This window comes from Parambassis ranga, chromosome 19 (assembly GCF_900634625.1).
Source record: "Parambassis ranga chromosome 19, fParRan2.1, whole genome shotgun sequence".
Taxonomy (NCBI): Eukaryota; Metazoa; Chordata; class Actinopteri; family Ambassidae; genus Parambassis; species Parambassis ranga.
The window spans coordinates 11,454,521-11,481,598 of NC_041039.1; the positions used below are offsets into that span (position 1 = coordinate 11,454,521).

The window sequence follows — 27,078 nt, forward strand, 5'->3', positions numbered from 1 at the left end:
GCCAGGTGTGTGCATCAATACTCAACACATGTCTTTGTCATGTTGTGACTGTAAAACTGAATGGGTATCTTTTACATCACCTTTTTTTAGGTGCCAATGAATTGTGTCCTTAAGATCAGAAGCTGACTCAAAAATCCGTGCCAGGGTGGGCTTGTCATGTCATGTCCACAGCATGGGACACTGGCAGAGACAATGAATTTGACATCAGTTGACGATGAAGCAGATTAGGTCCAGAGATCCCTGGGGAAAGAGGTGTAGAGGGAGGGAGAGAGAGATAGAGGAAGAGAGAGAAAGAGACGAGGTCAGGTAGGAGGGCTATAAAAGCACTGGCTAACTTCACTGGAACGTGCACTCAATGTCAGTCTGGGTATGAGTGCAAATCTGGGTCTTTCTGTGAATGGTCCAACTGAAGCAGGAAAATGTGTGAATTAGTATGCTGAGGTGAGTGCATATGCTGAATTGTGCTTTTTTTTGTTGTACAAATTTATTATTTAAAGTGTGACCAAAAATGACATGTTGAGCTAATATTTTTTTTATCATGGCCATTTATAATTTACTTTTTATACCAGCAGGGGGACTTTATAAAGGAGGTGAAGATTGACAAGTCAAAAAGATGCAGAAGTTGCAGAAGAGTTTTGCCTGTGTTTTGCTTCTCTGTTGCGTCTGCTTGACTGAGTGCAGAGTGCTCAAGTTTGTTGTAACTGTAAGTTTCTCCCTCTTTTTTCCTCTGTCTCTCTCTGCCTTTACATAATTGATGATGATGACATTTGAAGATTTTATTGCAGTTTCACATTCAGTTGTGTCGGAACATGGAGTTATGACACAAAAGATGTTTGGACAGTATTACTGACAGCTGTTATTTGCTGAAAGCCGTGATTTTAACGTAATCTTGGAGCTTCTTTTGCTGATTACACTGTGTTTTTCTGCCCAGTGTGTATTATTATATTTATACTTTTGTGTGACAAAGGATTACTTTGAGCCTCAACTCCAGCACTGTCAGGCATATCTCTCCCAGACACTAGAGCTTTGCTCATAAACCTCTTTACATAATACCTCGACACACTGAAAATCACATATGTTTTTATATGATGTGACACTTTCTGGTCATCTTCTATAACTGTGGCCACTTTCTACTGTTTACGGAGTGCAGTTTTTTTAAGTATGTGGTGTACTCTTCGGTTAGAAAGAAAAATTCTGTATATTTACATTTAACTGTCTATTTATAGAAACAAACCCTTAAGAGAAACTTGTTTTTTAATGTATTTCAATTCTATTTAAAAATTTGTGAGCAAACTTAGTTCTCTTGAGATTTTCCTTGTGTGTTCAGATCACTATGGTGTGAATCAGATAACTCCATAATCCAATTTGGGTTTATGTCACAGTTTAGAAAGTGGTTGATAATACTAATGGCCCAGTTCCAGCATTTGTGTCTTAAAAACAACATCCAGACTGTTGCCTCAAATCCAGACTGAACTGTCCACAATCACATGTTTCTATTTATGGCTGCTCCCTTAATTACATAGTGTAATGGTGGGTGCAGCAGCAGCAGCGTGGCATCTGAATTCACGTGACATTATCTGTTCTGACTTTCAAGGTATTCCGACATGGTGATCGATCACCTATTGAGTCATATCCCAGGGATCCACATGGGGAGGAAGTATGGGCTCAGGGCTTTGGACAGCTCACTGAGGTACTCTCTCTCTCTCTCTCTCTGTATCATTAGCTTGTTAGCAGGATTTGTCACAAAACATTTCCTTAAAGTGTATAAAGCATAGTATAAAATCAATCCAGCTACCATTTTTTATCCTGAATAGGATACAGCAGGCTGGAGTATGGATGGTTAATGTGAACTGAACTGAACTCCTTTTGTATCTAAAGGCACGGATGCTTTATTTCACTTATAATTTCTACATTATACAGTGACTTTCTAATAGACTTAAATCTTATGATGGGAGAAAAGCTTGTTGCTTAGAGTTTTAATTAAATTCCTTCCTACTGTGACTTTGTTCTGCTCTCAGGCAATTAGCTGGTTCACAGTGGATACATTTATTATTGTGTGCTCTTGGAGGCAGAGTAGAAGGGGCGGAATTTGCTATTCTATGTAAATAAGTTAAATCGAATCATAAATCTGCCAAGTTGTCAGCGAAAAGGTCAGATTGTACAAAAAAAAAAAAATTAACAGTGCCGGCAATTTTCCTTTCAGCTGGGCATGAAACAGCAGTTTGAGCTGGGTAGGTTTCTAAGAAGGCGTTATGGAAACTTTCTCAGTGAAGACTACAACAACAAAGAGGTAAGGGTTAATTTGTGTGTTTTTTTCATGAGTGTCATGTGTGCCCTTGCTTCAACTTGTGAAATTAAGTTAACTTATAGTCAGTTACCATCTATAATGGCTGAGTTAATGAACATGAGTCATGTTGGTGTTATCACTGCCATGGCCTTGTATTATGCTAAAACATGTGTGCCCCTGGGCTCCATGTGCAGTACTACAGTAAGCAGCATGCATGTGTGCCCCTGGGCTGCATGCTGAGTGTACAATTTCCATTCTTGTGTCAGTATGTTTTTGTCACACACTTCCTTATTCCTCTTTACCCTCCTTCATTTCACCCTCCTTGTTTCTTAAGTCTTGTCTATCTTAAATAACATGCAATTACCACAAAAAAACAACTCTTCTCACTACCTGTCAGCGGCAATTTGTTGAGTTGTTTGTCTCAGTTGACTTGTGTACGATACCTTTTTCCCTGCACTGCCGTGTCTGCTTTAATTTCACACACACACACAAAACGCATTCTTGGTATCACAAGAACATCCAACCTTATCAGTGTGCTTTACCGTGTGCAAAACCTGACACAGAGTGACAGAGGGATATAGACGAGTGAAGGCTGATGTCAGGGTAGATCATAGTAAGACGGATCTTCCCCCCTTTCCTTCTCTCTCTTATTCATTTGATTCTCTTCTGACTGCCTCTCTCTTCGTGTTCAGGGAATACCTCAGCTGACTTGAGATAAATATGCCTTATTCAAGTCACAATGCTGCTTTTGGAGGATGCATTTATTTTGCATTTTTTATTAAATAAAAATAGACTCACGCAGCCATTGAGGAAGTTTTCTTTTTGAGTTTCCAAGTGCAGCTGGGTTGTCTGTATAAAGCAATGGCAGTGGTTTCAGTAAAAAGGATATAAATAACCATAGTGTAAATCTATAGTGCTGAATAGAGTGGGGGGCTAGCACATGTAGTTCTGAAAACACACCAACACACTTAAATAGGTTAATTATTACTGTCTCCAGAAACAAAATACACTATAAAACCCAGAAAAATGACAAATCTGGTTGTAGTCCGCAATAAAGGCTGAGATGGATGAAACCTTCCTCCAGCCTTTTACCCAGGAGAGTGGGGTTCATGACCCATCATTTATCTTGGCTACCATGAAAAGGTCCCGCTGACCAACACATTTGATATGTCCTATATTGAGATGACCATAGGAGGGCGCTGTATGTGTAGACAGTCACCTTCAACGATCAACCATCACAATGTCTTCTTCCTAGTCATTATTTTGACCAGCTAATATTATATTGTGATTAAAATCGTTTTAAAAGTGTGTTTCCCTCATTTTTGACAACAGATATATGTGCGGAGTACCGACTACGACCGCACTCTGATGAGCGCCCAGGCCTGCCTCGCTGGGATGTTTCCCCCAACCCGACTGCCACCTCCCATCATGCCCCAGTTACCGTGGCGGCCTGTTCCAGTGCACACCATCCCCAGGGCCCATGACAAGGTGGGCTGCAGAGCCACATAAATATTTCCTTTTCACACAGCTAAATACAAACTTGTATGGCTCATTTGAGCCTCTCTTTGTAGCTCCATGTTTCTGTGTGTGTTCACCTCAGCTGTGAACCTGGCAAGCTGAAATTCCCCCCTGTTTTTTAAAGTGTGAAATGAACATTTAATTGTGCCCAGAAGACTTGCAGTACCTGCAGTAAATGCGCATCATTCCCACTGATGCTTTGCTGTTGTTTTCGATTTCTCAAGCTGTTGAAGTCTCCGGGCAAAGATTGTCCAAAGTTCAGAGCACTGATGACGGAGACCTTTGAGAGTGAGCCTTACCAGAGGTTCCTCAGGGCTCACCAGGTGAGATGAAGCACACAATGAGATGACTAAATGCAACGTGCTATATAGCTCATTCTCAGCATCTGTTCAGTGACGCCAATGTTCCGCTCACAGCTCAGTTTGTGTTCAGCATCACTTTTCCATGAGTCATGTGCCTGTTAACCAGTGAAAATGTGTTTGTAACTGTTGTTTTATATCATCAGACTTATATAATCGCTCTGAACAACTCTTCTCCTCACCTCAGCCGCTTCTGTTCTACCTATTTCTGCCTTGATTTGTAAATGAGCTGACACGGTGAAATACACATTTTCAGTGAAATATATACTTCGCAGTTGTTGGTGCCAACATAATCAGCACCTTCCAGTGGACGTGTTAGTTATGCTGTAGACATCATGTCCTCTCAGTGAATTTCTTAGGCACGGTGACTCCAGCGCCTACAAAAAGCTGCACAGTGCAATTTCTCTCACATTCTCAGAGACACTAATTAACGGTTGGATTGAATTAGATTAAGAATTACAATAAAAATGGTTTTAATTAAACCACGCACTGCCTATTAAGGTGCGGTTTGAGTTCAGGGGCAGGGCCTCTTGTGTGGAATTTTAACATCCTCTGCTGGAGGCAGAGAACCAGCAAGGTATATACAAGATTGGCTGTGTTTGGTTTGTCTAAGCAAATAATCCATTTTGATCCATTATACAAAAAAGCACTGATTTGTCCTCCAAAAACCTAATATTACTCATAATAAGTATAATTAAAGTGCTGCCTTCCTTGGGGAATATAAAGTGATTATGTTTTTTTGTTTTTTTTTGCAGTACTTTGTGGAGGGACTCTCCAATCACACTGGCTACCCGGTGTCCAAACTGGTCGGCAAAAAAATCTGGAGGGTCTACGACACACTGAGCTGTCAGGTATGCATGGTTTTTGTTTAAATCAAACTGACATGTAAGAATTAAGAACAAGATTAGACATACAGAAGAGGAGAAACAAAAAAGAGAGGAGAAGAATAATCTGCAGAGAGATGAAGAGGGTGTGGGAGTGTGGAGAGATCATTTTTATACATACAGTAAGACATGAATAGACAACATATTGAAATGATAATTAAAGCTTTATGAGATGGGTGGATTCTAGGCCAGGTTGAATACGCTCATTCACACTTGCAAAATGAGCATCTGTTATCTTCACATTGGCACTAAAAATAGACAGGATAATAGAAACGATGAAATGCAGCCACTTAAAAAGCTCATTTGTTGCCATTCATGTGTTGTGTAATGTGATTATTAGCTGGGTGTAATGAAGGTTTTTTTTTTTTTCTTGCTCTAGAGGATCCATAACTTGACTCTCCCACGCTGGGCCACCCAAGACGTCCTGGACACCCTGAAGGGAATAGCATCCTTTGAGGTCATGTACAGCATCCTCAGTCACAAGCGAAAAGAGAAGGCCAGGCTCTCAGGAGGTGGGAATTCACATTAGAGGCAATTAATTTAGAGTGCTGTTCAAGGGGGGAAAGGCTGTGTGTGTGTGTGGTGTGTCATGTGACTGCTGGCTAGGGTTTTGTTTATGCCAGACAGTGGAAAATGAAGGGTCTGGTTTCCCTAAAAGAATATTAGCCCAAATGAGCTAATGGGAGAAAGATGACAAGCTCGATAAGGTCAAAAGGATTGTGTTGCTATCTGGAAAAAATTCATTTGCACTGTTGACACTGTATTCATTACCAGGGGTCCTACTGAATGCCATCCTGAGGAATTTCTCTAAGGCTGTAGAGGAAGGGAGCACTCTTAAATTCATTATGTACTCTGCTGTAAGTTCTTTGTTTGCGTACATGTTTAATCCATCATGCCGTTTTGTGTCTCCTCACCTCATTTCTGTGGTGCTCCTCGTTTCAGCATGACTCCACACTCATCACCCTGCAGGCAGCTCTAGACGTGTACAACGGCCTCCTCCCTCCTTATGCTGCCTGTCAACTCTTTGAGTTCTACCAGGAGTATGATGGGTAATGACTTCCTTCCAGTTTTTACTTCATGCACTTTTCTCTCTGCATATTCTAGTAACGCTATCTAGGTCAGGTGGTGAGAAACACACCACAGTTTGAGTGATTGCATTTAAATAGATTTCCCCTTTCAATTTGATGGAAATTTGGCAGCCATCCAGGGCTGCGATGGCCAAATTAGCACATGATACAAACTAATTTACATAACACTCAACCACAACAGTGTGCACATCTCATTGTATTCCTCCTAATAATTACACAGATCCTATTCTTTGGAGCTGTATTACCGCAATGACTCCAGGCGCGACCCCTACCCTAACACTGTCCCGGGGTGTAATGGGTTGCACCCCTGCCCTTTGCCTGTATTCACCGAGCTGGTGAGGGACGTGATGGTGGAAGACTGGGAAGTTGAGTGCGGTTTTAGGACGAGATGGTCAAGCACAGGTGAAGATGTTGGTTTTTATATTCTGTGTCTCTTGCAGTGAGGGGACTGCTTGAGCCACCTTCATATGTATTATTGTCTCCCACAGGTGTCATTACAGCACTTGCAGTGGCTGTTGGACTCCTGGCAGTGGCGCTGTTGTTCAGTATAGGGGTGGCACTACACAGACAGAGAACGCGCTACTCCAGGGAGGTGTAGTGCACATGCATATAAGACAAACATACAAAAAATGATTTTAATGATGATTTTTAATCTCAATCTATCCAGATTGAGAGTGTGAGGTTCTGAAGCTCTGTCTATGTCCATGTTCATAAGCAGGAGAAATAAAATATATTGAAAGTAAGACTTGTAGCACGCATCATTTTATTTGATTCACTCTAGACAGCGTGTACTCTACTGTATATTGTAACATGCAGTAATTGGTTCACATGATTTCACATTCTTTGCTGTTCCGTTTCTCACTTCTTCTCTGCATCTGTGGAAACTGCAACTGTGAAATAAACAGAATACATCATTACTGTAAGTTCCATTGCCCAGATTATACAAATCATGTCCCCATTTTCAAATCCACACCCACATTACTCCTCCTCCTTATTCCTCTCACTCTCACAGCCTCCTCATCTCTTACCTCGGACATCCAGCTTGCATTCCACCTCATCCTGGCCCAGCTCATTGACAGCCATGCAGGAGTATTTGCCTCCATCAAAGGTGCTTGGCTTACGAATATTGAGGGTCAGCACTCCTTGGTTGTTCTGCATCAAGAACTTAGGATCATCACCGATGATCATTCTGTTCTTCATCCAGATGATCTTAGGCTAGAACACAGAAAAGTTGAAAGAAAATGCAATAGATTAATCAGAGTGCCTCTAAACGTGACCTTTGATTTAAAAAAAAATGTGGCTGTAGGCACTAATTTGCTCATGACAAGTGCCACTGTCAGCCTCTTCCTGTGAATCACTCTCCACAGACTATTTTATAACTTGCCCTTTTTACCTTAGGGGTGCCTCTGACAGCACAGCTGATGGCAGTGCTGTAACCAGCCACTACAGATCTGTCCACCAGGGGCTGAGTAAACTTGGGTGAACAGGCCATGTCTTTCTCCTTGTAGGGTTGTGGTTGGTACTCCAGGCCTGCAGAGGAAAAAGAGCGATGACAGCCAAACTTCAAGTCAAACCCCAGTAAATCAGAGCAGAAAGGTGACTCTTTTCGCTAAACAAATCCACTGCTGGTAGTGCAGGGTGCAATTTACACTACAAACACAAACAGACAGCAGCACACACATACTGTATATACACACACACTTGTCATACCTGTCTTGGCAATGACAGCTGTGTTCTTGCTTGGGCGCGGCTCCTCGCTCAGGCCGCAGATGTTTTCGCTGTAGACGCGGAACATGTATTCATTTCCCATGATCAGATCTGAGGCTGTGCAGTTTGTCCGCCTGTTGTGCTCATAGATGGTGTACCATTGCTAGATGATGTACCAAAATAATTCATTAATATGATTGATGAAGTGGAGATTATGACTTGTAAGTAACTAAAGTTTAAAACAGTTCCCTTATCTCATTCTCTTACCTTGGTCTTCATGTCTGCCTTCTGGATGGTGTATCCAGTGATCTCACTGTTGCCGTCGTCCTTGGGGGTCTCCCACTCCAGCGCTGCATTGAATCCCCAGACGTCTGTAACCTTCACATTCATAGGAGGCCCAGGCTTGTCTGTTTGGATCAAACATCTTTCAGTACAACCCATTAAACTGTCAATTAATTCGCATCATCATCAAGTTTCTCTGATTCAGCAGCCCTACCAACAATCCTTATCTGAATGGAGGCCCTGTCCTCCATGTTTTCAATCTGTAGAACCAGCTCATATGTTCCAGAGTGCTCTCTCTCTGCTGCGCGAATGAAGAGGATGGAGTCCACATTTGAGTTGCGGACATTAACCATCTTCGGGTCAAGGGGTTGACCATCCTTGTACCAGGTCGCCACAGGGCGGGGCTTACCCTACAACACAAAAACTTAGAATGCAATGGAGCCTCGAATCGTGGTATTTTGAAAGATGTAAAAAAATGGCTGCTCATTTAGCTGTTTCTACAAATGGTTTAAAGCAAAATGAGAACATATACAATATACAATATAGTTCTCTGATGTGGTCTTTCGAACCTGGAAGGGAATTGTCAGATTGAGCTTTTCTCCAACTTTCCTGATGTACTTTGTTCTCAGGTCTCTAGGAAGGCGGATCTTTGGATGTTCTAAAGGAAAAACAAACATCCGTGTGTTACACAAATTTGCAAATGAATAATTAAAGCTACAGTATAGAACGTTTGTCTCCCCCTACTGGCAATTAGAGTAAATATTCTAGACATTGTTCACATCTGATTCTTTAAAGATTGTGAAGTCTGGAGCAACATAAACTTTCCCTGGATGCTGGCAACAGTTCCTCTATTTTTTTTCAATCCTTGCTATAGGGCAGATATTTTACCACAGACATCTGATTTATATCACTGGAGCACTGCATAATACTGCATTTATTCACAAAAAGCTTGAAAGTTCTGCACCATAGCTCTTAAAAGAGAACTTTTTTTTGAAGAACTGTATGAATCTCTAAAAGCCTAAAGCAAGTATTAAAAAATGTACAATCAAACTGCCATACCTGAATATGGATAAGCTGGGTTTTTTTCACTGTTTACAACGAAACCTGACTCACCTACGATCTCTCGGATAGTGACAGCCTGTGACAGTGTAGCAGGAGGACTGCGTCCAGCGATGTTTACTGCCACCACCCTGAAGTTGATCTTCTCTCCCACAGGGAGGTTACGCACCACAAATCCCTGCCTGTCACAAAGTTCCTGGTTTGCCACCACCCACTCAGTGTCTAAAGTGAAACAGAATAGCATACAGTAAATCACACAATGTAAGATTTATAGATCATTTAGTGTTTTATCATGACGGCTTATTATCTCTATGGTAAGCATAATGTCTGTCATCACCTCCTTCCTTGCAGTATTCAATAACATAGCCATCCAGGCCCCCTGCTCCAATCTTCTCTGGGGCGAGCCACTTCAGGCTGCATGTGCTGTCTGTCACATCATGTACTGTCAGACGTGTTGGCTCACTGGTTGGGGCTGAGAGTGACAGGAAGAGAGACTCAAGAGAATCACTGACTGGCTTGGTCAAAGCAGGGTGATGCACAGAGGAAAGGACAGGGACAGTAGCTGAAAAAGAGGCTGCAGCGGTGACTGTGAAACGTACCGATGGGCATGAAGGGTTTGGAGTTGAGACTCGGCTGAGACAGGCCGATGCTGTTGACAGCAAACACCCTCATCTCATACAGAACTCCTTCAATCATCCTCTTGGCCTCATATGTAGTGGATTCATAGACATCAAAGTTGAGCTTTGTCCATCTGGATGAGCCTTTCTTCTTCCTCTCCATGAGGTATCCTGAAGTGGAAAAAAAAATATTTGAGCAAAATACAACATTTAGACATTTACATTTTTCTCTTGTGTGCAAAATCTGTTTTTTTGTACCTTTGATTGGTGCACCACCATCAAACTTAGGAGGCTCCCAAATGATGGTAGCACAGTCCTCTCCCACTGATGTGCATTTGACATGCTCAGGTGGGTCAGGCACATCTAAAATGGGATTTTAATGTATTTAAACATACACACAAGAACAGAAAGAACATAATTTTTTTGCCATTAAGTTGCAGCAGCTGGTATTTTGTGCAAAACTCACCCACAATCTTCACAAAGAGTACAGCCTTGTCCTCTCCAGCAGGGTTGGTAACGCAGATGGTGTAGTTGCCCTCGTCTTCTCTCTCTGCCCCCTCAATCACGAAGCAGCTCAGGTCTTTTCTGGACTCCACTCTTACACGTCCTTCAGTGTCTGTAATTGGCTAATATACAGGAAACGAAAAATATGCCTCAGAGTGTTTTAATCAAATGTTCTTAGTGGGAACCAGCTTAGTCCTTGCACCATGTCTGGTGACATAGTTTTTTAGACACAGCATTACCTGATCTCCTTTGGACCAAACCACTGTGGGTGCTGGCTCTCCGGTGATCTCCACATCTAGACGGAGCTTGTTGCCAGCCACCACAATGATGGTGTTCTGGGAGACCATGTTTCCTGTTGTGTCCAGGTGGATCTTTGGAGGATCTGTTTAATGTGCAACATACAGAGAGAGTGGGTTCTCCTATGGCATGAACTACATGCTAAAGTTCAAATAAAAAGGGATGATTCATGAATTATGGTAAATTAAGAATGCTCACCTTGTCTTGGCACATAATCGATTTTAATTTCTGTTTTTAAAGAGGAAATAAAGAGAGTTGACAACGTTATGTAGGCTGCTGATGATTAATGCAGATACAATAGCCTGTATGTAACCATTCTGTCTTTCTCACCCAAGAAGTTCAGCTTGGCAGAAAGTGACAGTGCGTATCCATCAGGAACAAATGTGTAATCTCCAGCATCCTCTGGCTTCACGTCATCAATGACAAGACGGTGAAACCTGCAGCAACAGACAAGATGGATTTTAGGTAATGCGTCGTAGTTTAATATGACATGATAATAATAATCTCGTCATCTGCGTACCTTCCAATGTGACTCATTTTGATGCGGTCACTTGGCAAGACCTCCACTCCATCTTTAAACCACTTTCCTGTGACCTTGTCATCGGACACCTCACACTTGAAGACAGCTTGGTCCGTTGCCTTGACTGTCAGATCAGCAATGTCCTGCAGCACCTCCAGTTCCTTTTCTAAATTAGACAATGGACACCACAAGAAGGCTAGTCAGGCAGCAGACACAGTATGTGAAAGTCAGGGGAAAGAAGGAAAGGGTTCATGATGGGTAACATCTTGACACCCTCAGCCTTGAGTTGTTACTTTTTTTATACAGAGAGGCGTCAAGCCCTCAGGCCAGTGCTTAAATTCAGCTGCACCTTCTGTGCTGAACGGCACAGAAAACTACAGTGAATTCATATAAAATACAGGCTGTAACATGAGTCTGCATAACATATTTTTGAGCATTATTATTATTACTTTATAAATGTGGCCATCTGTCACTCAAAACAACGCTCAGAATATTATGTTTTCATTTGGTACCTTCCACCTCCAGCTCTCCTTTGGTGTGCCCCCCATTTGTCCAAGCATGGTACATTCCAATGTCATCCAGTGTAGCCTCCTGGATGATAAGGGTGTGTTTCTTTCCATCCTTCTTGAAACGATACTTTGTGGACTCTTTGTCTTTATGAAGCTCTATATCCTCAAAGAACCTGGGATAAATACAAAACATCTTTTTTACAGAAATATCTACACTGTAATATGTCAGTAAATACTGCCATACACACATTGACTCTATGTAAAACGTATGATGACCTGAGGGGTTATTACATTATTGACCTCGGCAAAAACGACCACACAAGACACTAAAAACTTAACCTGTCTTCAGGAAGAGGCATATTCCAGTGACTTAAAGTGAGAAAAATAAGTCATTCTAGTGCAGGGACAAACAAACTCTACAGCGGTTGCCCTCAGGCCGGGATTAAATCCACAAACTGAGCTTATATTTTGCCAAATACTGCAATGTTTACCTACCACATGACATGGGCACCCTCTTCAGAAACCTCAATCTCAAACTCCACTCTTTCTCCTACCACCACGTGATAGTCATCCATCAGCTTGGTGATGGTCACAGGGGGCTCTAAATGGAGCATAAAAGGCATTAAAATTAATGAAGCCAGTGTTTTTCACACCATGAGATTTACTCGGTAAATCAATGGTTTCTGCATAAATGAGATTATTACTGCTGTTGAAAACAGAAAAGAGGTGGTGCACCTTTGACAAACACCTCTGTGAAGCACTTGTCCTCGCCAACCACACACTCATAGGCAGCATCATCAGACAGGTTGGTCTTATTGATGGTTAGCGTTCTGATGTTGCCATTTGCCTCCATGACATACCTTTAAAAGTAAAAAGATTAAAATGGTAAATAGATTCAAATGAAACCTATTTCATCATATTCTTTCATGATTATTTAACCCTTTAGGCATCACTTTAATTGACTACCCTCTTGAGTTATTAGGGCCAAAACTTCCATCTTCAAAAAACGATATAAAAACTTCATATTCTTCATATTTTCTTCTCTTTTTTGTTTTGCATAAATCTCTTAAACAAATTCAGCCCTGCTCAGACTACCAAACATTCAATCATTTTGAGGAATTTAACCCTTCAAATGCCAGTTTGATTGCTTTCTGTCACAGTTGTTGTTTTTTATGAAACAAAACACATAAAAAAACAGTCATGTATGTGATTAATCTTTTAAGTTTTTATAGTAGTTGTAGGTTTCGTCCCAATAATGACTTTGAGAGGGTAGTAAATTTGTTTCACTGTGTTCCACTGATGTATTAGGAAAATGAATATTTAAAACTTTGTCAAGAGAGAGTCTTTGTTACAAAATAAAAAAATTGCCATATGCACCAACACAGACAAAAATGGTGGCCAGGTAGAGAAGGAAATATTGCCCAAATAGCCAAAAAAAGATCCCTAATTACGCCCAAAGGGTTAATATATAACATTTTCTGTTTCAGTTTTCTGCTAGGGAAAGATTTATTGGGATTTAAATGTAGAATCATTGGTCTTTGTCCTGGTTGTGTGTCTGCAATATACACTCAACAAAAATATAAACGCAACACTTTTGTTTTTGCTCCCATGTTTCATGAGATGGACTTGAAGATCTAAACCAGATACACAATATTACCATTCCTCTCAAACATTGTTCACAAATCTGTCTAAATGTGTGATAGTGAGCACTTCTGCTTTGCTGAGATAATCCATCCCACCTCACAGGTGTGCCACATCAAGATGCTGATCTGACATCATGATTAGTGCACAGGTGTACCTTAAACTGCCCACAATAAAAGGCCACCCTGAAATGTGCATTTTGTTTCTGCTTTATTGGCGGTCTGGGGACTCAGAACCAGTCAGTATCTGGTGTGACCACCATTTGCCTCGTGCAGTGCAACACATCTTCTTCGCATAGAGTTTATCAGATTGTCTATTGTGGCCTGTGGAATGTTGGTCCACTCCTCTTCAATGGCTGTGCGAAGTTGCTGGATATTAGTGGGAACTGGTGCACGCTGTCGTATACGCCGGTCAAGCACATCCCAAACATGTTCAATGGGTGACATGTCCGGTGAGTATGCTGGCCATGCAAGAACTGGGACATTTTCAGCTTCCAAGAATTGTGTACAGATCCTTGCAACATGGGGCCGTGCATCTTGCTGAAACATGAGGTGATGTTCATGGATGTATGGCACAACAATGGGCCTCAGGATCTCATCACGGTATCTCTGTGCATTCAAAATGCCATCAATAAAATGCACCTGTGTTCTTCGTCCATAACAGATGCCTGCCCATACCATGACCCCACCACCACCATGGGCCACTCGATCCACAACATTGACATCAGCAAAGCGCTCACCCACACGACGCCACACACGCTGTCTGCCATCTGCCCTGAACAATGTAAACCGAGATTCATCCGTGAAGAGAACACCTCTCCAACATGCTAGACGCCATCGAATGTGAGCATTTGCCCACTCAAGTCTGTTACGGCGACGATCTGGATTCAGGTTAAGACCCCGATGAGGACGACGAGCATGCAGTTGAGCTTCCCTGAGACGGTTTCTGACAGTTTGTGCAGAAATTGTTTGGTTATGCAAACCAATTGTTTCAGCAGCTGTCTGAGTGGCTGGTCTCAGACGATCTCGGAGGTGAACCCGCTGGATGTGGAGGTCCTGGGCTGGTGTGGTTACTCGTGGTCTGCGGTTGTGAGGCTGGTTGGATGTACTGCCATATTCTCTGAAACGCCTTTGGAGACGGCTTATGGTGGAGAAATGAACATTCAATGCACGAACAACAGATCTGGTTGACATTCCTGCTGTCAGCATGCCAATTGCACGCTCCCTCAATGCTTGTGGCATCTGTGGCATTTTGCTGTGAGACAAAACTGCACATTTCAGGGTGGCCTTTTATTGTGGGCAGTTTGAGGTACACCTGTGCACTAATCATGATGTCAGATCAGCATCTTGATGTGGCACACCTGTGAGGTGGGATGGATTATCTCAGCAAAGCAGAAGTGCTCACTATCACACATTTAGACAGATTTGTGAACAATGTTTGAGAGGAATGGTAATATTGTGTATCTGGAATGAAGTTTAGATCTTCAAGTCCATCTCATGAAACATGGGAGCAAAAACAAAAGTGTTGCGTTTATATTTTTGTTGAGTGTACATGGGGCATAAGATGTCTTGGCAGCTTGGCTTACTTAACTTACTAGGAGGCTCCTTATGACCGGCTAAAAATAAAACATGTTGATGGCAGCATCGTTTCCGAGTATGACTTTGTGGCTAAGATAATTTTAGCTGGATATTTTTAATAGCATTGCCCATCAGGTCCAGCTAACCCATCACACAACCCAACACTGTCTAATTAAGTAAACTCTGCTGATGTAAAACAGAATTATGTGTAGCAATAGTGTGTTGTGTGTGTTTATGCTTTAAAACATGTACTTGGCTGAGGGTTTGATCTCCTGTCCATTCTTCAGCCATTTGACCTGGACGTCGGGATCAACCACCTCACAAGTCAGGACAATTTTCTTGCCCTTGTCCACCGAGTAGCAAGAATCAAGCCTCTTCAGGAAAGCTGCAGACAGACAGAAGAAAAACTTTGAATTAACTCATCAGTTCACAAAAATCTTTTCTGTCCTTGCCTAGTTCTCTCCACTGCTGCCCTTCCTTCTCCACTCCCTGGAGGTAAAATCTTACCTCCTAATTCCTTTCCTTCATACTTCAAATACTTATCTTCTTTCCCTCCCCTTCACCCCGCAGCTGAACCGACTTACCCTCGCTGTGCTTGGGCTCGACCGCCTTCATCTTTTTTAGCCGTTTCAGCATGCCCCTCAGGTCAGTAATGCCATACTTGAAGGCGATTTTTTCATACTCGCTTGGATGGGCACTCTTCAGCAATTCCCACACATCGATGTCTGGTTCCACTTTTTCAGGTTTCTTCTTCCTGTCAGTCCAAGAAGAACATATATATTGGCATTTAGAACAAAAGAAGCAAAAAGGGAATACTGCATGCACATATTGTATGTAAAACTTTCACTTTTTAGTGGCTTTGAGCAGAGCGCTGAAATCCAGGTCTCCCTCATCCTCTCCAGCATCTCTGTGTATGGAAACAGGCACACAGTACACTGAACATACAGTGTAACCAAGATCAGGCCTATCTTCTGTCAAGGCACAACTTTAAATCTACTATACTGCCATGGTGCTGAAAGACATCTTCCCACACACACACACAGACTGCACAACTGTATAAATAGCTACATGCATTTTCCCTCTCATGTATTTGCCCCCACAGACCAGAAACACAGGCTGAAACACACACCCTGCAGCACTTACGCTCTCTTGAAGGCAGACAAAATATCCGCCTGCTCCTCCTGCTGTGCAGCTGTAACAAGAGAAGTTGCAGAGAGTGCACATTATTGTCGGATCAGATCAAAACATCAGCATGTATAGAACCTGCAGCAGCCTCAACAGGCCAGAGTCATTTTTCCACTCACCCTCAACAGTGATCTCAAAGGTTGAGCTGTCACACTTGTCTTTTGACGTCACCTCACACCTGTAGCCCCCAGCATCTCCTACGACAGCTTTGATGATCTTCATTTCATAAGTGTAGATCTTTGGGGAGAAAATGTGGTTTAATTATTTCTCATCTATTTTTAATGAAAGAGAATCATATTACACAGTGCATAAAAGAGATCTCTCTCTCTCACACACACACTAACACACACCTTAGTATTTCTATCATAAGTTTCTTTGAACTGCATGTGTTTTCCAGCCTTGCTGCCAAGGTCCAGCCACTTTCCCTTTAGCCATTTCATGGTGGGTTTTCTTGTCAGGGTGGATGAGTCAACCTTTGCTATCAAAGTGATATCCATTCCTGCCATTCGCAAACAACAATTTGCTCATGTAACATTATGTAATCAGAATAGAGATGTTTGTTTCTTCATCTATTCTCTTTGTATGTCTCACCTGTGACTGCTACGACATTACTCTGTGGCTTCTCGACAAAGAGACCAGTGAGCTCAGTCGACCCAGGCTCTGAAAATACGGAGAAAAAAATCAAACTTCGGCTCCAGCTGGCACTGATAATGTCCACATTGTGCAATAATTGAAAGTGCAAGGAAGACAGGAACATTTGTAAAGACTGCGCACATGAATTGAGCTGCGTTTACATTGAATATCAGGAAACCGCTCCTGTAAACATTTACAGCATGCCAACATAAACAATAATACATGTACATGCACAGCTGGTGTTATCTACATGGAGAACATAGCAAGTTGCATATTTTGTACTTTTGGCGTGGTCTTTGGTGTGTGTGTTACTAAAGCTAACACACAAACAGGACACACAGAATGTCACAAATATAATTGTTTGCTGATAAAGCAGACTGAGATTGTTTCCTACAGTTGTGGCAGATGAAGTGTTCAGCAAGCAGAGGATCCTATGACATATGATTGCAACAGCACAGTATCTTTGCCAATTTGCATTTGCAGAATGTTTTAATGAACACCTTGCTAAATATAATACTTCAAAGTGCACCTGTTGACCTTTATACATCAGCACTGACTACCCCTGTTCAAGATTTAAAATTTACTTAGTGTATTTATGAATCACTGTCGCAACCGGGCTTAAAAACCACAACAGGAGAAGAAGCTTCTCATGATGTTTGGCATACATTGCATTTCACCACATTTTCATGCAGTAGATTGGCACTGTTCTACAGCGTGCATCCAGCTGGACCTCACCTTCCCCTGGGACATTTACCTCAGCTATGAAAAACAAATACCTGGGTTTAACATGTGCAAGTATAACAGTTTGAAGTTATACTGTACAATAAGTCAGTGAGAGTTACACAATGATTATTTTTTTGTAGAAACACCACACACTGAATGCAACCAATTCATGATGGTAAGATCATGACTGCAATCATCAAAAAAAGTAATCAAATGTGTTGATTACTGTACATTAAGTCGTTAAAATTGGGCTAAATTATTTGAAATTAGGTTGATTAATTCTTTTGGACTGATCTGACAAGGCTGCTTGGCTTAAACAACAAACTGAACTGTGACTTAAAGGTAGGGTAGGAGATTTCCTTCTGATGCACTTTTTGTTAAATAAGTGTAACTTCTCTTTACAATCCGATAGCAACCGATTACTTCATTAGTTTCGCTTTAAAACGAAGAATATTAATCATCTGTGGAAGTTATAAAACGCAAAAAACATCAGCCAATCCTGCGAGGCGCCCCTGCACGTATAGTAGGCTGGTTGGCTGCTCTCTTCCTGCTCTGTGTGCACCAGAGAGGTACGTGCATGATGGCCGAAGTCACAGACTGGTTGGGAGGCGTGGCTTAGAGGTCAACTCCGAGAGAAAGGGGCGTGTGTTTACTTTCAAAATCTGGCTGGCTCTCACTGAGTTTTCAAAATCTCCTACCCTACCTTTAAAAGACACATGTTTATTGTTTTGTTTTTTGTTTTGTTTTTTTGCAAAGACATGTTATGAATAATATCTCACGATACCATAAGAAAAATTAAACTCTAGGCAAGCTGTATAGTCATATTTTGTTCAATAGCTCACATCAAATCTAGTGCTAAAAATACATGTGAGCAAGCAAAACAAAAAAACTGCAGTTCCTTAGATGTCCTGTTGGGTAGCCCTTAATATGTGAGTCAGTTCCCATAGACCCCCAGGTTAAAAACAAAACTTTGCATCGGAAACAAATATGTTTATGGCGTGCAATATTTTACTGATATTTCCCTCAGGACTCCTCCTGTTTGCAACCATGCTACTACTCAGCTAAGTGAGGCTTGTTGGGTGGGGTTGAGTGGGTGCAGATGATAAATAAGTCTCCCAGGAGAAATACTGCCTATTAGACACAATCAAAGTGTTCTAATTTTCCTCAGTAAAGGGGTTTGCATTTGTTCAACCTATTTTCCTTCTTTGTTTCATGCTCCAGTTTTTCTCTGGTCACGCACTGCCACCACACTTATCCTTACTTCACTCCTATACACCATGTCACAGCTCACACTGAGCACTGTCTGGATCATCAGCAGCACACTATACTTTTACTCCCTATTGGGCAAATGTTTCTGAAGCTGGTGGAGCTTGCTTGGACCCACTTTAGGTGATACATATTCTTGACACGCAAGAGGGATGATGGTGCACACTAATAAATGCTAAAAAAAAGACAAACAGACTAGGAAAAGCCGGCATAGGACCTGCATTACAGGATCCGCTACACAAGGAATTTATAGAGGTGACACCTATAAGTTACCAACTTAACATTTAATGACCTCAGCCGGGCTGCTTGACTGCACGTTCTTTTCTTGCCAGGCAGGTTTGAGCTCAGCAGCCAACCTCTACTACGTAGCAGCTTTGTTGTACGAACACAAAACAATCATGTCGCCTTCCAAGAACTCATCTGCGTCTCACCTACAGCCCGCTTCAGTCTACTTTATTTCATCTTGGCCATGCTCGGGTCCACCACACCAATAAAGACTTCTTCTCTATACACAATAATGTGTTCTCAGTTGCCATTACCACCTCTTGTTAAGCCCACTTAGGTGCCCAAGTAAACAAAGGCTGTGTTAATGTTTGTTCTCCTTTACCCACAGGCAGCACGAGACAATTCGCTCACTTTGAGAGGCACCATAAGGAATTAGCAGCCTTCACCTCCTTGAAGCCTTGACACCTCCATGACCCACCTCCATCCAGTCTCCTTGGTCAGTAAAACAGAGTTCAAGTCATTACTCTGGGAGCTGTGGCCCTGAAAGATCATGTCAGATGGGGGGCAGCTTTGTAATATGAACAACAGACACTTAAATTTCACTTGTAAAATCCGAGCTGCACTCTCAGAACTTGGCATGGTAGTAACTCACAATTAAATAGTTTAGTTAGCAGATCATCTCTAAGGCCTTGGACTTAAAGAGACATGACACTATATACAGAAGTTGTGCTGTTTGGGATCATCGGGTCTGATGATTTCTGAGTGACCTTTCCCTGCAGTGTCATAGTACGGCATAATGGTATGATGAGAAGCAACCATTAAAAAAGTGCCCTCACATCAGATGACACTTGGCATGTTAGCAGCAACAGCTGCCATTGTTACGCGATGAGTGTTTTCACATGGACCACAGCTGTGTTTCTACTCTCATTGTTTAAATTGCCTGAGGGACACAAGCAAAAGAGCTGGTAAAACAAGTCACCGATAGGAGGAGGGGCAACGGGACTTTACATGGAGAAACAAATTCTAAATTGCTAAAAGAGCATAAACAGCATCCTTTGTCTAAGATGTCTGGCAGCGTCAGAAGACAGCTGCAACAGGTGAGGAGATAAGGATAGCATCACGCAATACTGAGGGATTGTCCGGAATGAGGATTACTCTTAACGCAGAAACACTTAGGTTGCAAACTTTGAGGGGGATTTACATGTTAGATATTCATTAGATCTTAAGATCACAGAGGCAACTATTACATTCTTACTTAAGCTATTTTTCCAGAGCTAATGTGTAGCCATTACTAATTGTGGTCACAATTAGTGGGTCACACTAATTGTGGGTCACAATAATGTTACTGGGCTTCTAACGTAAGTAGTTATTGGTTCTAGACCAGAAAAGACATCACAAACCAACAGGCCCGGAGCCAGTTGGCTGTTGAATTTGGCTGGACACAAGGGTCCACTCTAAACTGGCGCCTGGCTCTGTTTGTTGTCTGTTTTTTAATGATTTGTTCAGGCCAGCTGACGCACCCTTCAGGAACTGTGGAACTCTACAATGTATGCAACTTTAGCAGATGACCTGGCAGTCACACAGTACTTTAAACCACGATTTTAAAATGTGGAAAAAAAAAGCAGGTGCAACAAAATCTTGTAACACAGAACATCAGTCCAAACAGAAGACATCAAAATAATTTCAAATAATAACATTTTCCCATGACCACATCATATATTATATTATGTGGCATCTCGACTAGCACATCACAAAATTCAACTGTTAAGTGACACATCAGGTGTCGCTATTTTCTTACCATCATCAGCTTCTGAATCTGCTGCAGACAAGGAAGCAAATGAAACTGAAAAAGCAGCTATGAAGCAAATGCTTGTTGATGCACAACAAAAACAACAGTGACAACAGAGATCGACAAACGCAATAAAGCATGATGCACACTCACTTTGCATACACAAGAAAAACTCATTTCCTTTTTAGTCTTACTGTATACATAAACATTTCTAAAAATAAAACATTATAATAATAACAATAATATATATATATATATATATATATATATATGTAAATGAATGCATGTTGCAGATAAAAATCAAAAGGTCAGGTTCACACATACCATATACTTTGTAGTATATGTGTATATCAGTCCAGTGATGAAAGTGCAACATTCAATGTGCAATTAATAACTAATGTTATCGCAGTATCATTCACCATCTTAAACAGGTTTTCATAATGTAAATAAAAACATTTACATTTATTTTGCTTTCAAAATTACACAACAAAAAGCAACAAAGGTCCCCTTGTATCAACCTGAAAAAGAGTTTCACACAGTATGGCACATATATGCACTCATGTTAATACATTACAAGGGTTATGTAGTCACATATATTATTCAGGCCCAATTCAGATTCCTCATGTCAGTGCATTCCCAGGATCCTTACCTCCATCTGCAGGAGGGGCGTCTATGAAAAATGAATGTGAATTAGCACAGAGATCTAATATATAGAGGAATTATTTAGTATATTGTCAAGATGCTGAGAAAAATGTTAGTAGAAATGTGTCTTATTTCCCAACACTTATGGGTGCCTACCATCTTCTGCTGGCTGTGAGTTAGCTGGGCAAAAAAAAAAAAAAATCACGTTTAAGTGATTGGAAATAGAAAGGTGTCAAGACCTGGAAAATATTACATCTAGGAACATCATGAGGAAGAAAATACACAATACACACAAACAACCAAGACTAGCACATGTTTTCTCACACTCCGCATGCCTGCAAGTAAACCAGAGATCACTGTGAGAGGCAGAGTTCGCAGATGTGGAAAATGCATCCAGTTGTATTGAGTCAGTGCATATTAAAATCCACACAGATGGTCTCCTCTGACCGCCCCATGAGGATACATGCTTTTAAACACCCAACAATTAGACAGGTCATCAGCAAAACACAAAGATTCACGTGATGAGAGTGACTTCACTGCTTTCCAACATGAGATCGGTGGATTGTGATGAAAAGATCATTTAGCTACTAGACGCATGCTGCAGGCTGGCTAGAAAATGCTAATACGTTGACTAATAATGGAATAATACATTACATTACTCCCCAGCAGCTTCATGATGCGATTGACTTATAGGCCCATCTTCTTGACTCAGTAATTGCTTGACTTATTATCTATAGCAAAACCACTTGTTCTGCATTACTCAGATAATTACCCTGACTGATTAGTTCAAATGCATTTTTTTTCTTTTCATTTCAACTCAAACCCACTACATGTACAACACTGTATAAATGCACTGAAACACTCGAAGTCACAAAGAAAAAGAAGAAAATGAAATCATGTTCCCCTCACCCTCTTCTGTTGCTTCTGCAGGGGCTAAAATTAGGGGATGTTTGTTAGACAAGTGAAAAATAATACCATGGGTAGCCCCATTGGAAAAGAAATGTAAGAGACATTCCAACAGCTAAACAAATATTTTTTTATCATCACACACATAAACAATCATTTGGCTGCAAAGCATTTTCCTCAATCTGTGTTGCTACGAAGGTCGCCTCAATGAAAAATGTATTGCTTGGATATAATAATTAAACAAAGGCGTTTATCAGTGAATAAGATGGTGTGCTGATTTGAAGCCGTAGCTTCCATTTGCTTGACACAAGCAGTTAGCATGATATGTAAGTGAAAAGTGAAAATGTGAGAGCTATAATCACACCACTGTGTGATAATGTAAGGTACACACAAAAGGTCAGGTGGTAAATGCTGTGCAGCAGCTGACTTACCCTCCCCTGCTGGTTTCTCTGAAAAAAAAACAACACAAAAACAAACAGAAAGAAAGAAATGAATCAGAAATTCGCAGTGAGACACATTAGCAATAAAGATTTATATTTATTATACTGATGACATTCTATAAAATGGTTATTTCAGGAATGTTTTGGCTGTATCTCATTTTATCGTGATGTTAGTAATCGCTGAGCAATAATCTAAATTACATCCCATCAGGTAAAAGTATACCTTTGCTCAAATGACCACCATTTGATATTTCTATTAAGTGGCGTAACCTCTGGCACAAATCTCTGAAACTGATATCTTAATCTGGAAGAAGCGGTTGTAAGGCTAAATTGGAGCTTCAGGGAATGACAGTCCATTTTTTTCATGTGTGTGTGTCTGTGTGTGTTATGCTGAGCACCAAGGGTCTAATTGTTGAAGCCTAATTCTGGTGAAAGGAAATTCTCTAACTGAAATAGAGGCGTATAATATACCCAACGCCCCGAGTGTGTCTCAGCGGGTCATTCAGTAGCTGGTAAAGGCCAAGGATGGAGTCTTATGACCTCTCTGATGTCATGCCACGTTCTCTTGAGCTGCATGCAGTTTCCTTGAATAGTCAGGCTTATTTGACCTTGTGAGCTTTACTCGTCACTAAGGGCTTATGATAAAATTATGATAAGAAATGCTGTTTTTTTTACCTAGATTGCATGATTGTCTTTGTTTTTTAAAAAACTTTGGCAAACTCTGCTCATCTTTGACCAAAGAAATCTTAAAGACCTTACAGCAGGCTCTGTGTACACTAGCAAAAGAAAACCTTAAATCAAGATAGCTTGTTATTTTTTCAGTACAAAATGAGAACATTATCCAACAGACTAACAAAGTGAATTGCTACTCAGCACAGAAACTCTTTGGTATAAATACTCCACACACTCTGTTAGAGGATTCAACACCTGCACTGAGTGTAAATCTGCACCGGCATCTGCTAAGTCAATCCACTCGGGGTGAGAATCTTGATCATTTTCAACAAGTTTGAGATAAAGCGGGGGTAATGAACTTCTGAACAGCTGCTCCTCACACTTTAAACGTTGTCCTCAGAGACTGTCTGTGGTTTCATATTCCGAGCGTAATTAGTATGATTTGACAAGATGTGCTTGTTGGGTGTAAATGTATATTTATATATCTATTTTGTAGCCGTGTTGTTTGCTCTGTAGAGACATTTATTTATATCATGTCTGTATACTTTCGTCTTTAGTTATCTTTTTGAATGTACATATTTGTATATGTTACTGCTTTTCCATCCTGGATGCTTTTTTGTGCTTATGATTTAGGTCCCACAGGCTTTTTACTCCTGTTTGTTTACCTCTTTATGTCTACTGACAGTCTGATTTACTGTGTGTGTAATGAATCAGACATAAAGAGAGGCATTGGGTGACCTGACATAAAAAAGACCTCTGAGGGCCTCTGGGTGTCTCCATAGCATGCAACTGTATGCAAGCACGCTAACTGGCTGCTCATAGAGACACCTATGGTAATTGAATGCATGCAGTAAATCTATAAAGTTGCATTGTATATAAGAACATTTGATGGGTTCTGCACTGAGGTACATTGATTACATTTGCATAAATTAAATAATTATTTAAATTTTAAGATTATTTATAATGCTTTCAGAATCAAAGTTTGCACTTTTAACAGATGACGTTAAATTAATTTCATCATTTCCTCATTCTACAACAAGCTTTTTGTAGTCCAGAGATGAAGAGTGACTGCAGAGATATCAGAAGAGTTTTGTTCCAGCCAGCCCTTGCAGTGTTTCATGCAGGACACAGCGATGAGAGGAATTACGACCATGAATCATGCCATCGCTTCCAACCACAGACTAGAAAACTGTCAGGCTTTTGATAGACTATACTGTAGCAGCGCCACATTTGGGCCTGCTGACCAAGAAGGAACTTTCTGGGTGAAAGTGATAGATTACACAATGTTTTATCTCAGCTACAGCGAAACTCGATACCATGGGCTGTGTGTGAATCCCATGAACTTACAAGGGAAAAATACAAAGTGGAAAAGGTCAGCGCTTATTGCAGAGTATTTTTAGCTGTTATTTGAGGGCGGGATCTGACTGCTGTTAAGTGAAGAAGCACAGAAAGCATTATAACTTGTACAGATATTGTTTGTATTGTAGTGCAACACTGAAGAGTGAAAACAAATACTGTCACTGCTCCTTTACAGGGATGGTAGCCAAGCTTGGGATGGAACACATCTTTTTTTAAATTACTGATAATTATTTCTAAGAAACAAAATCTGACCCTCACACTATGCAGCTGGGCCCACTGAGAAGTGGGTCGTGCAGTAAGCGAAATGGAATTGTATCCATATTACAGGGATAAACACTGTGGCTGTATATGGTGAATAAATGTAGAGCCTGGTTTATGTTTCTGGGATATAAATAAAGATAGCCTTGCTTGTGTATTAAAAAAAGATTAAGGCAAAGGCAGATGCAATGGAGGAGAAACAAATATTGCAATGCAGAAATAGGAACAACGTGCTAACAACTCCAGCAAAGCCTGCTGGATGTAGAAGTTAGATGAAGGGCTTTCAGATGCTCAGTACTCTCCTGTGTTCTTGGCAAAGTTAAACTTATCTCTAACTGTTTTTTTCAGTGATTCAGATTAAAGGCAAATATGACAATGGCGCTGTAAATTAGTGTGTGGGTGTGTGTGTTTGTGCACGCCATGGAATGAAGCAGTCACAGTAACTTAGCTGACGTTCTGCAGACATATAGCTGCAGCAGTATTTACTTACAGCATTGCTGTGGCTACTTTAACACAACCGCTTCTGGGATCTGTCCAGTTTTACTCTTGGTGTCATTAACATACTGACCCCGATGCAGTTATAACAACTGGCTATGTGATTATTTATGGCCTTTTAAATGTTCTTTACTGACAGGAAGACACTGATTGGTCAGATATGTGGACATTTTTCTGAGTATTTACAGTATCAGCTTGATTTTTTTGTTCTGTCCATTCCACCTTTTGTTGTCACTGTATTACTCCTGCCCCCAAAGAAGGTGTGTCAGCAAAATACATCTGTATATCAGTTACAGTGATCCATGATCCATGAACACAGTCAGTGCAGCTGTGGGGTCATTTTGGGTCTAACTTGTGAGTTTGATTTCTGTGAAGCTCATCATTGTTCTCACAAAATGCTTGATGAGTGATGAAGGAAGTATCCAGACTGTTACGTTAATTAAAAATAGTGAAATAGCCTACTTGGATTAAGCTCGAACAATGTGTGTGTGTTTTTTTTTAAACATATACATTCAAAACTTACAATTGTGATTAAATAAGTGAACTTAGATCCTTCCAGTGTCTCCCAGTAAGGTATTGCACTCTGCTTGTAGAGCAGCAGGCATCATTCTAGTACTTTTAATTCATCTTCGTCTTCTATTATTCTCTATATGAATACCAGCTAAACTGAATAATACAAAAATTCAACATACAAACTTGTTCAGCCAAAATACCCCAAACCAAACCAAGCTATTAAAATTTGAGCTATAAACACAGAAACTGACTAATTACCATAAATTATGCTGTAAGAAAAAAATATATATCTGCATACCTTCAGGGACCGGTTCAGGCATGGTTATTCCTGTGTCTTCTCTTTGCCAATGGAAAACTGAGCAGCTTGTGGGGCTTATTCCTTTTATTTCTCCCCTCACTCTCTCTGTTATTCAAAGCTTCCCAGGCACTCAAGCCACACACACCCTCCTGTGAGTGAGGAGTTCTGGAGAGACTGATGACACCCTTGAGGAGTTCAAGAAGAGAAGCACTCAAAGAAAGAGTGTTAAGGTGGAGAGACAAGAGGATGAGTTGGTGGTGAAAAGGGTCTTGCACATTTGCAGCATGATAAAAATTAATGGGCTGACTAAACCTGTTGAGCTTTTATGTTTGCAGCTGAAATATACCGACTATGCTGAAATGGCCAAAAACCATTCCAGTTTTTGACACTTTATCTTGGTGCCTTGTGGTGCCGGGTTAATCTTTCAATTATCGCCCCTTACAGCTGTATAACCAGCAGGATCAACAAGTGTTTCTTTTAGTACACTTAACCCAATACTCTGGTAGATGTGTTGCACTGGCGTTAGAAGTAAATCCCGGAAAATGTAGACAGAGATTACTTTCTGTACACAACACTAATTAATGCTTACATGCACATATTAAGCTGCAATAGCGCAGACACACACAGTAATGTGTTACCATATCTGATTCATCATGAATGGATGCTTCATCAGATTCCCTTCCTCTTCAAATTGCGTAGTATCCCTGTGTGGGATATAAAGCATCTTCCTGCAGTCAAAGACCACCATTCCTCTATTATTCTGTTATCATTTTGTCCCTTTTCTTAAACATAATAAAAAAATAAATAAAAAATAAGCAGGCTATA

The 27,078-nt window shown here is 40.9% G+C and overlaps 2 protein-coding genes across 3 annotated transcripts; one reads left to right on the plus strand and one right to left on the minus strand.

Annotated features, from left to right (window-relative positions):
- The first annotated feature begins 357 nt into the window (after positions 1 to 357).
- Positions 358 to 6,860, plus strand: LOC114451342 (testicular acid phosphatase homolog). Of its 2 annotated transcripts, none has more exons than XM_028429861.1 (12): positions 358 to 441; positions 570 to 703; positions 1,595 to 1,690; positions 2,204 to 2,290; positions 3,620 to 3,775; positions 4,030 to 4,128; positions 4,920 to 5,015; positions 5,428 to 5,560; positions 5,823 to 5,905; positions 5,991 to 6,097; positions 6,357 to 6,538; positions 6,625 to 6,860. In XM_028429861.1, exons 2-12 carry the CDS (start codon positions 614 to 616, stop codon positions 6,732 to 6,734), a joined length of 1,239 nt encoding a protein of 412 aa, XP_028285662.1. In that variant the 5' UTR covers positions 358 to 441; positions 570 to 613; the 3' UTR covers positions 6,735 to 6,860. The 2 variants fall into 2 exon arrangements, with proteins under 2 accessions (XP_028285662.1, XP_028285663.1); XM_028429862.1 differs by having other exon boundaries at positions 371 to 441; positions 573 to 703.
- Positions 6,861 to 7,114: 254 nt separating this feature from the next.
- On the minus strand, positions 7,115 to 26,441 carry LOC114451340 (myosin-binding protein C, fast-type-like). The gene is given in 32 exon segments (XM_028429860.1): positions 7,115 to 7,351; positions 7,530 to 7,666; positions 7,847 to 8,006; positions 8,111 to 8,250; positions 8,340 to 8,535; positions 8,695 to 8,783; positions 9,239 to 9,406; positions 9,522 to 9,656; positions 9,784 to 9,972; positions 10,060 to 10,164; positions 10,268 to 10,427; positions 10,545 to 10,687; positions 10,801 to 10,830; positions 10,933 to 11,039; positions 11,123 to 11,288; positions 11,635 to 11,804; positions 12,127 to 12,232; positions 12,367 to 12,491; positions 15,102 to 15,234; positions 15,434 to 15,603; positions 15,697 to 15,756; positions 15,993 to 16,041; positions 16,154 to 16,271; positions 16,385 to 16,533; positions 16,626 to 16,694; positions 17,403 to 17,426; positions 20,680 to 20,700; positions 21,320 to 21,340; positions 21,469 to 21,492; positions 22,222 to 22,245; positions 22,650 to 22,667; positions 26,254 to 26,441. Coding segments are annotated over 32 exon segments (3,465 nt in total). The 5' UTR covers positions 26,276 to 26,441.
- Positions 26,442 to 27,078: the final 637 nt, after the last annotated feature.

Coding starts and splice junctions, on each gene's coding strand:
- LOC114451342 (XM_028429861.1), top strand. CDS start 614: ATGCAGAAGTTGCAGAAGAGTTTTGCCTGTGTTTTGCTTCTCTGTTGC. Junction 1,691..2,203: donor GCTTTGGACAGCTCACTGAG/GTACTCTCTCTC, acceptor TTTTCCTTTCAG/CTGGGCATGAAACAGCAGTT. Junction 2,291..3,619: donor AAGACTACAACAACAAAGAG/GTAAGGGTTAAT, acceptor TTTTGACAACAG/ATATATGTGCGGAGTACCGA.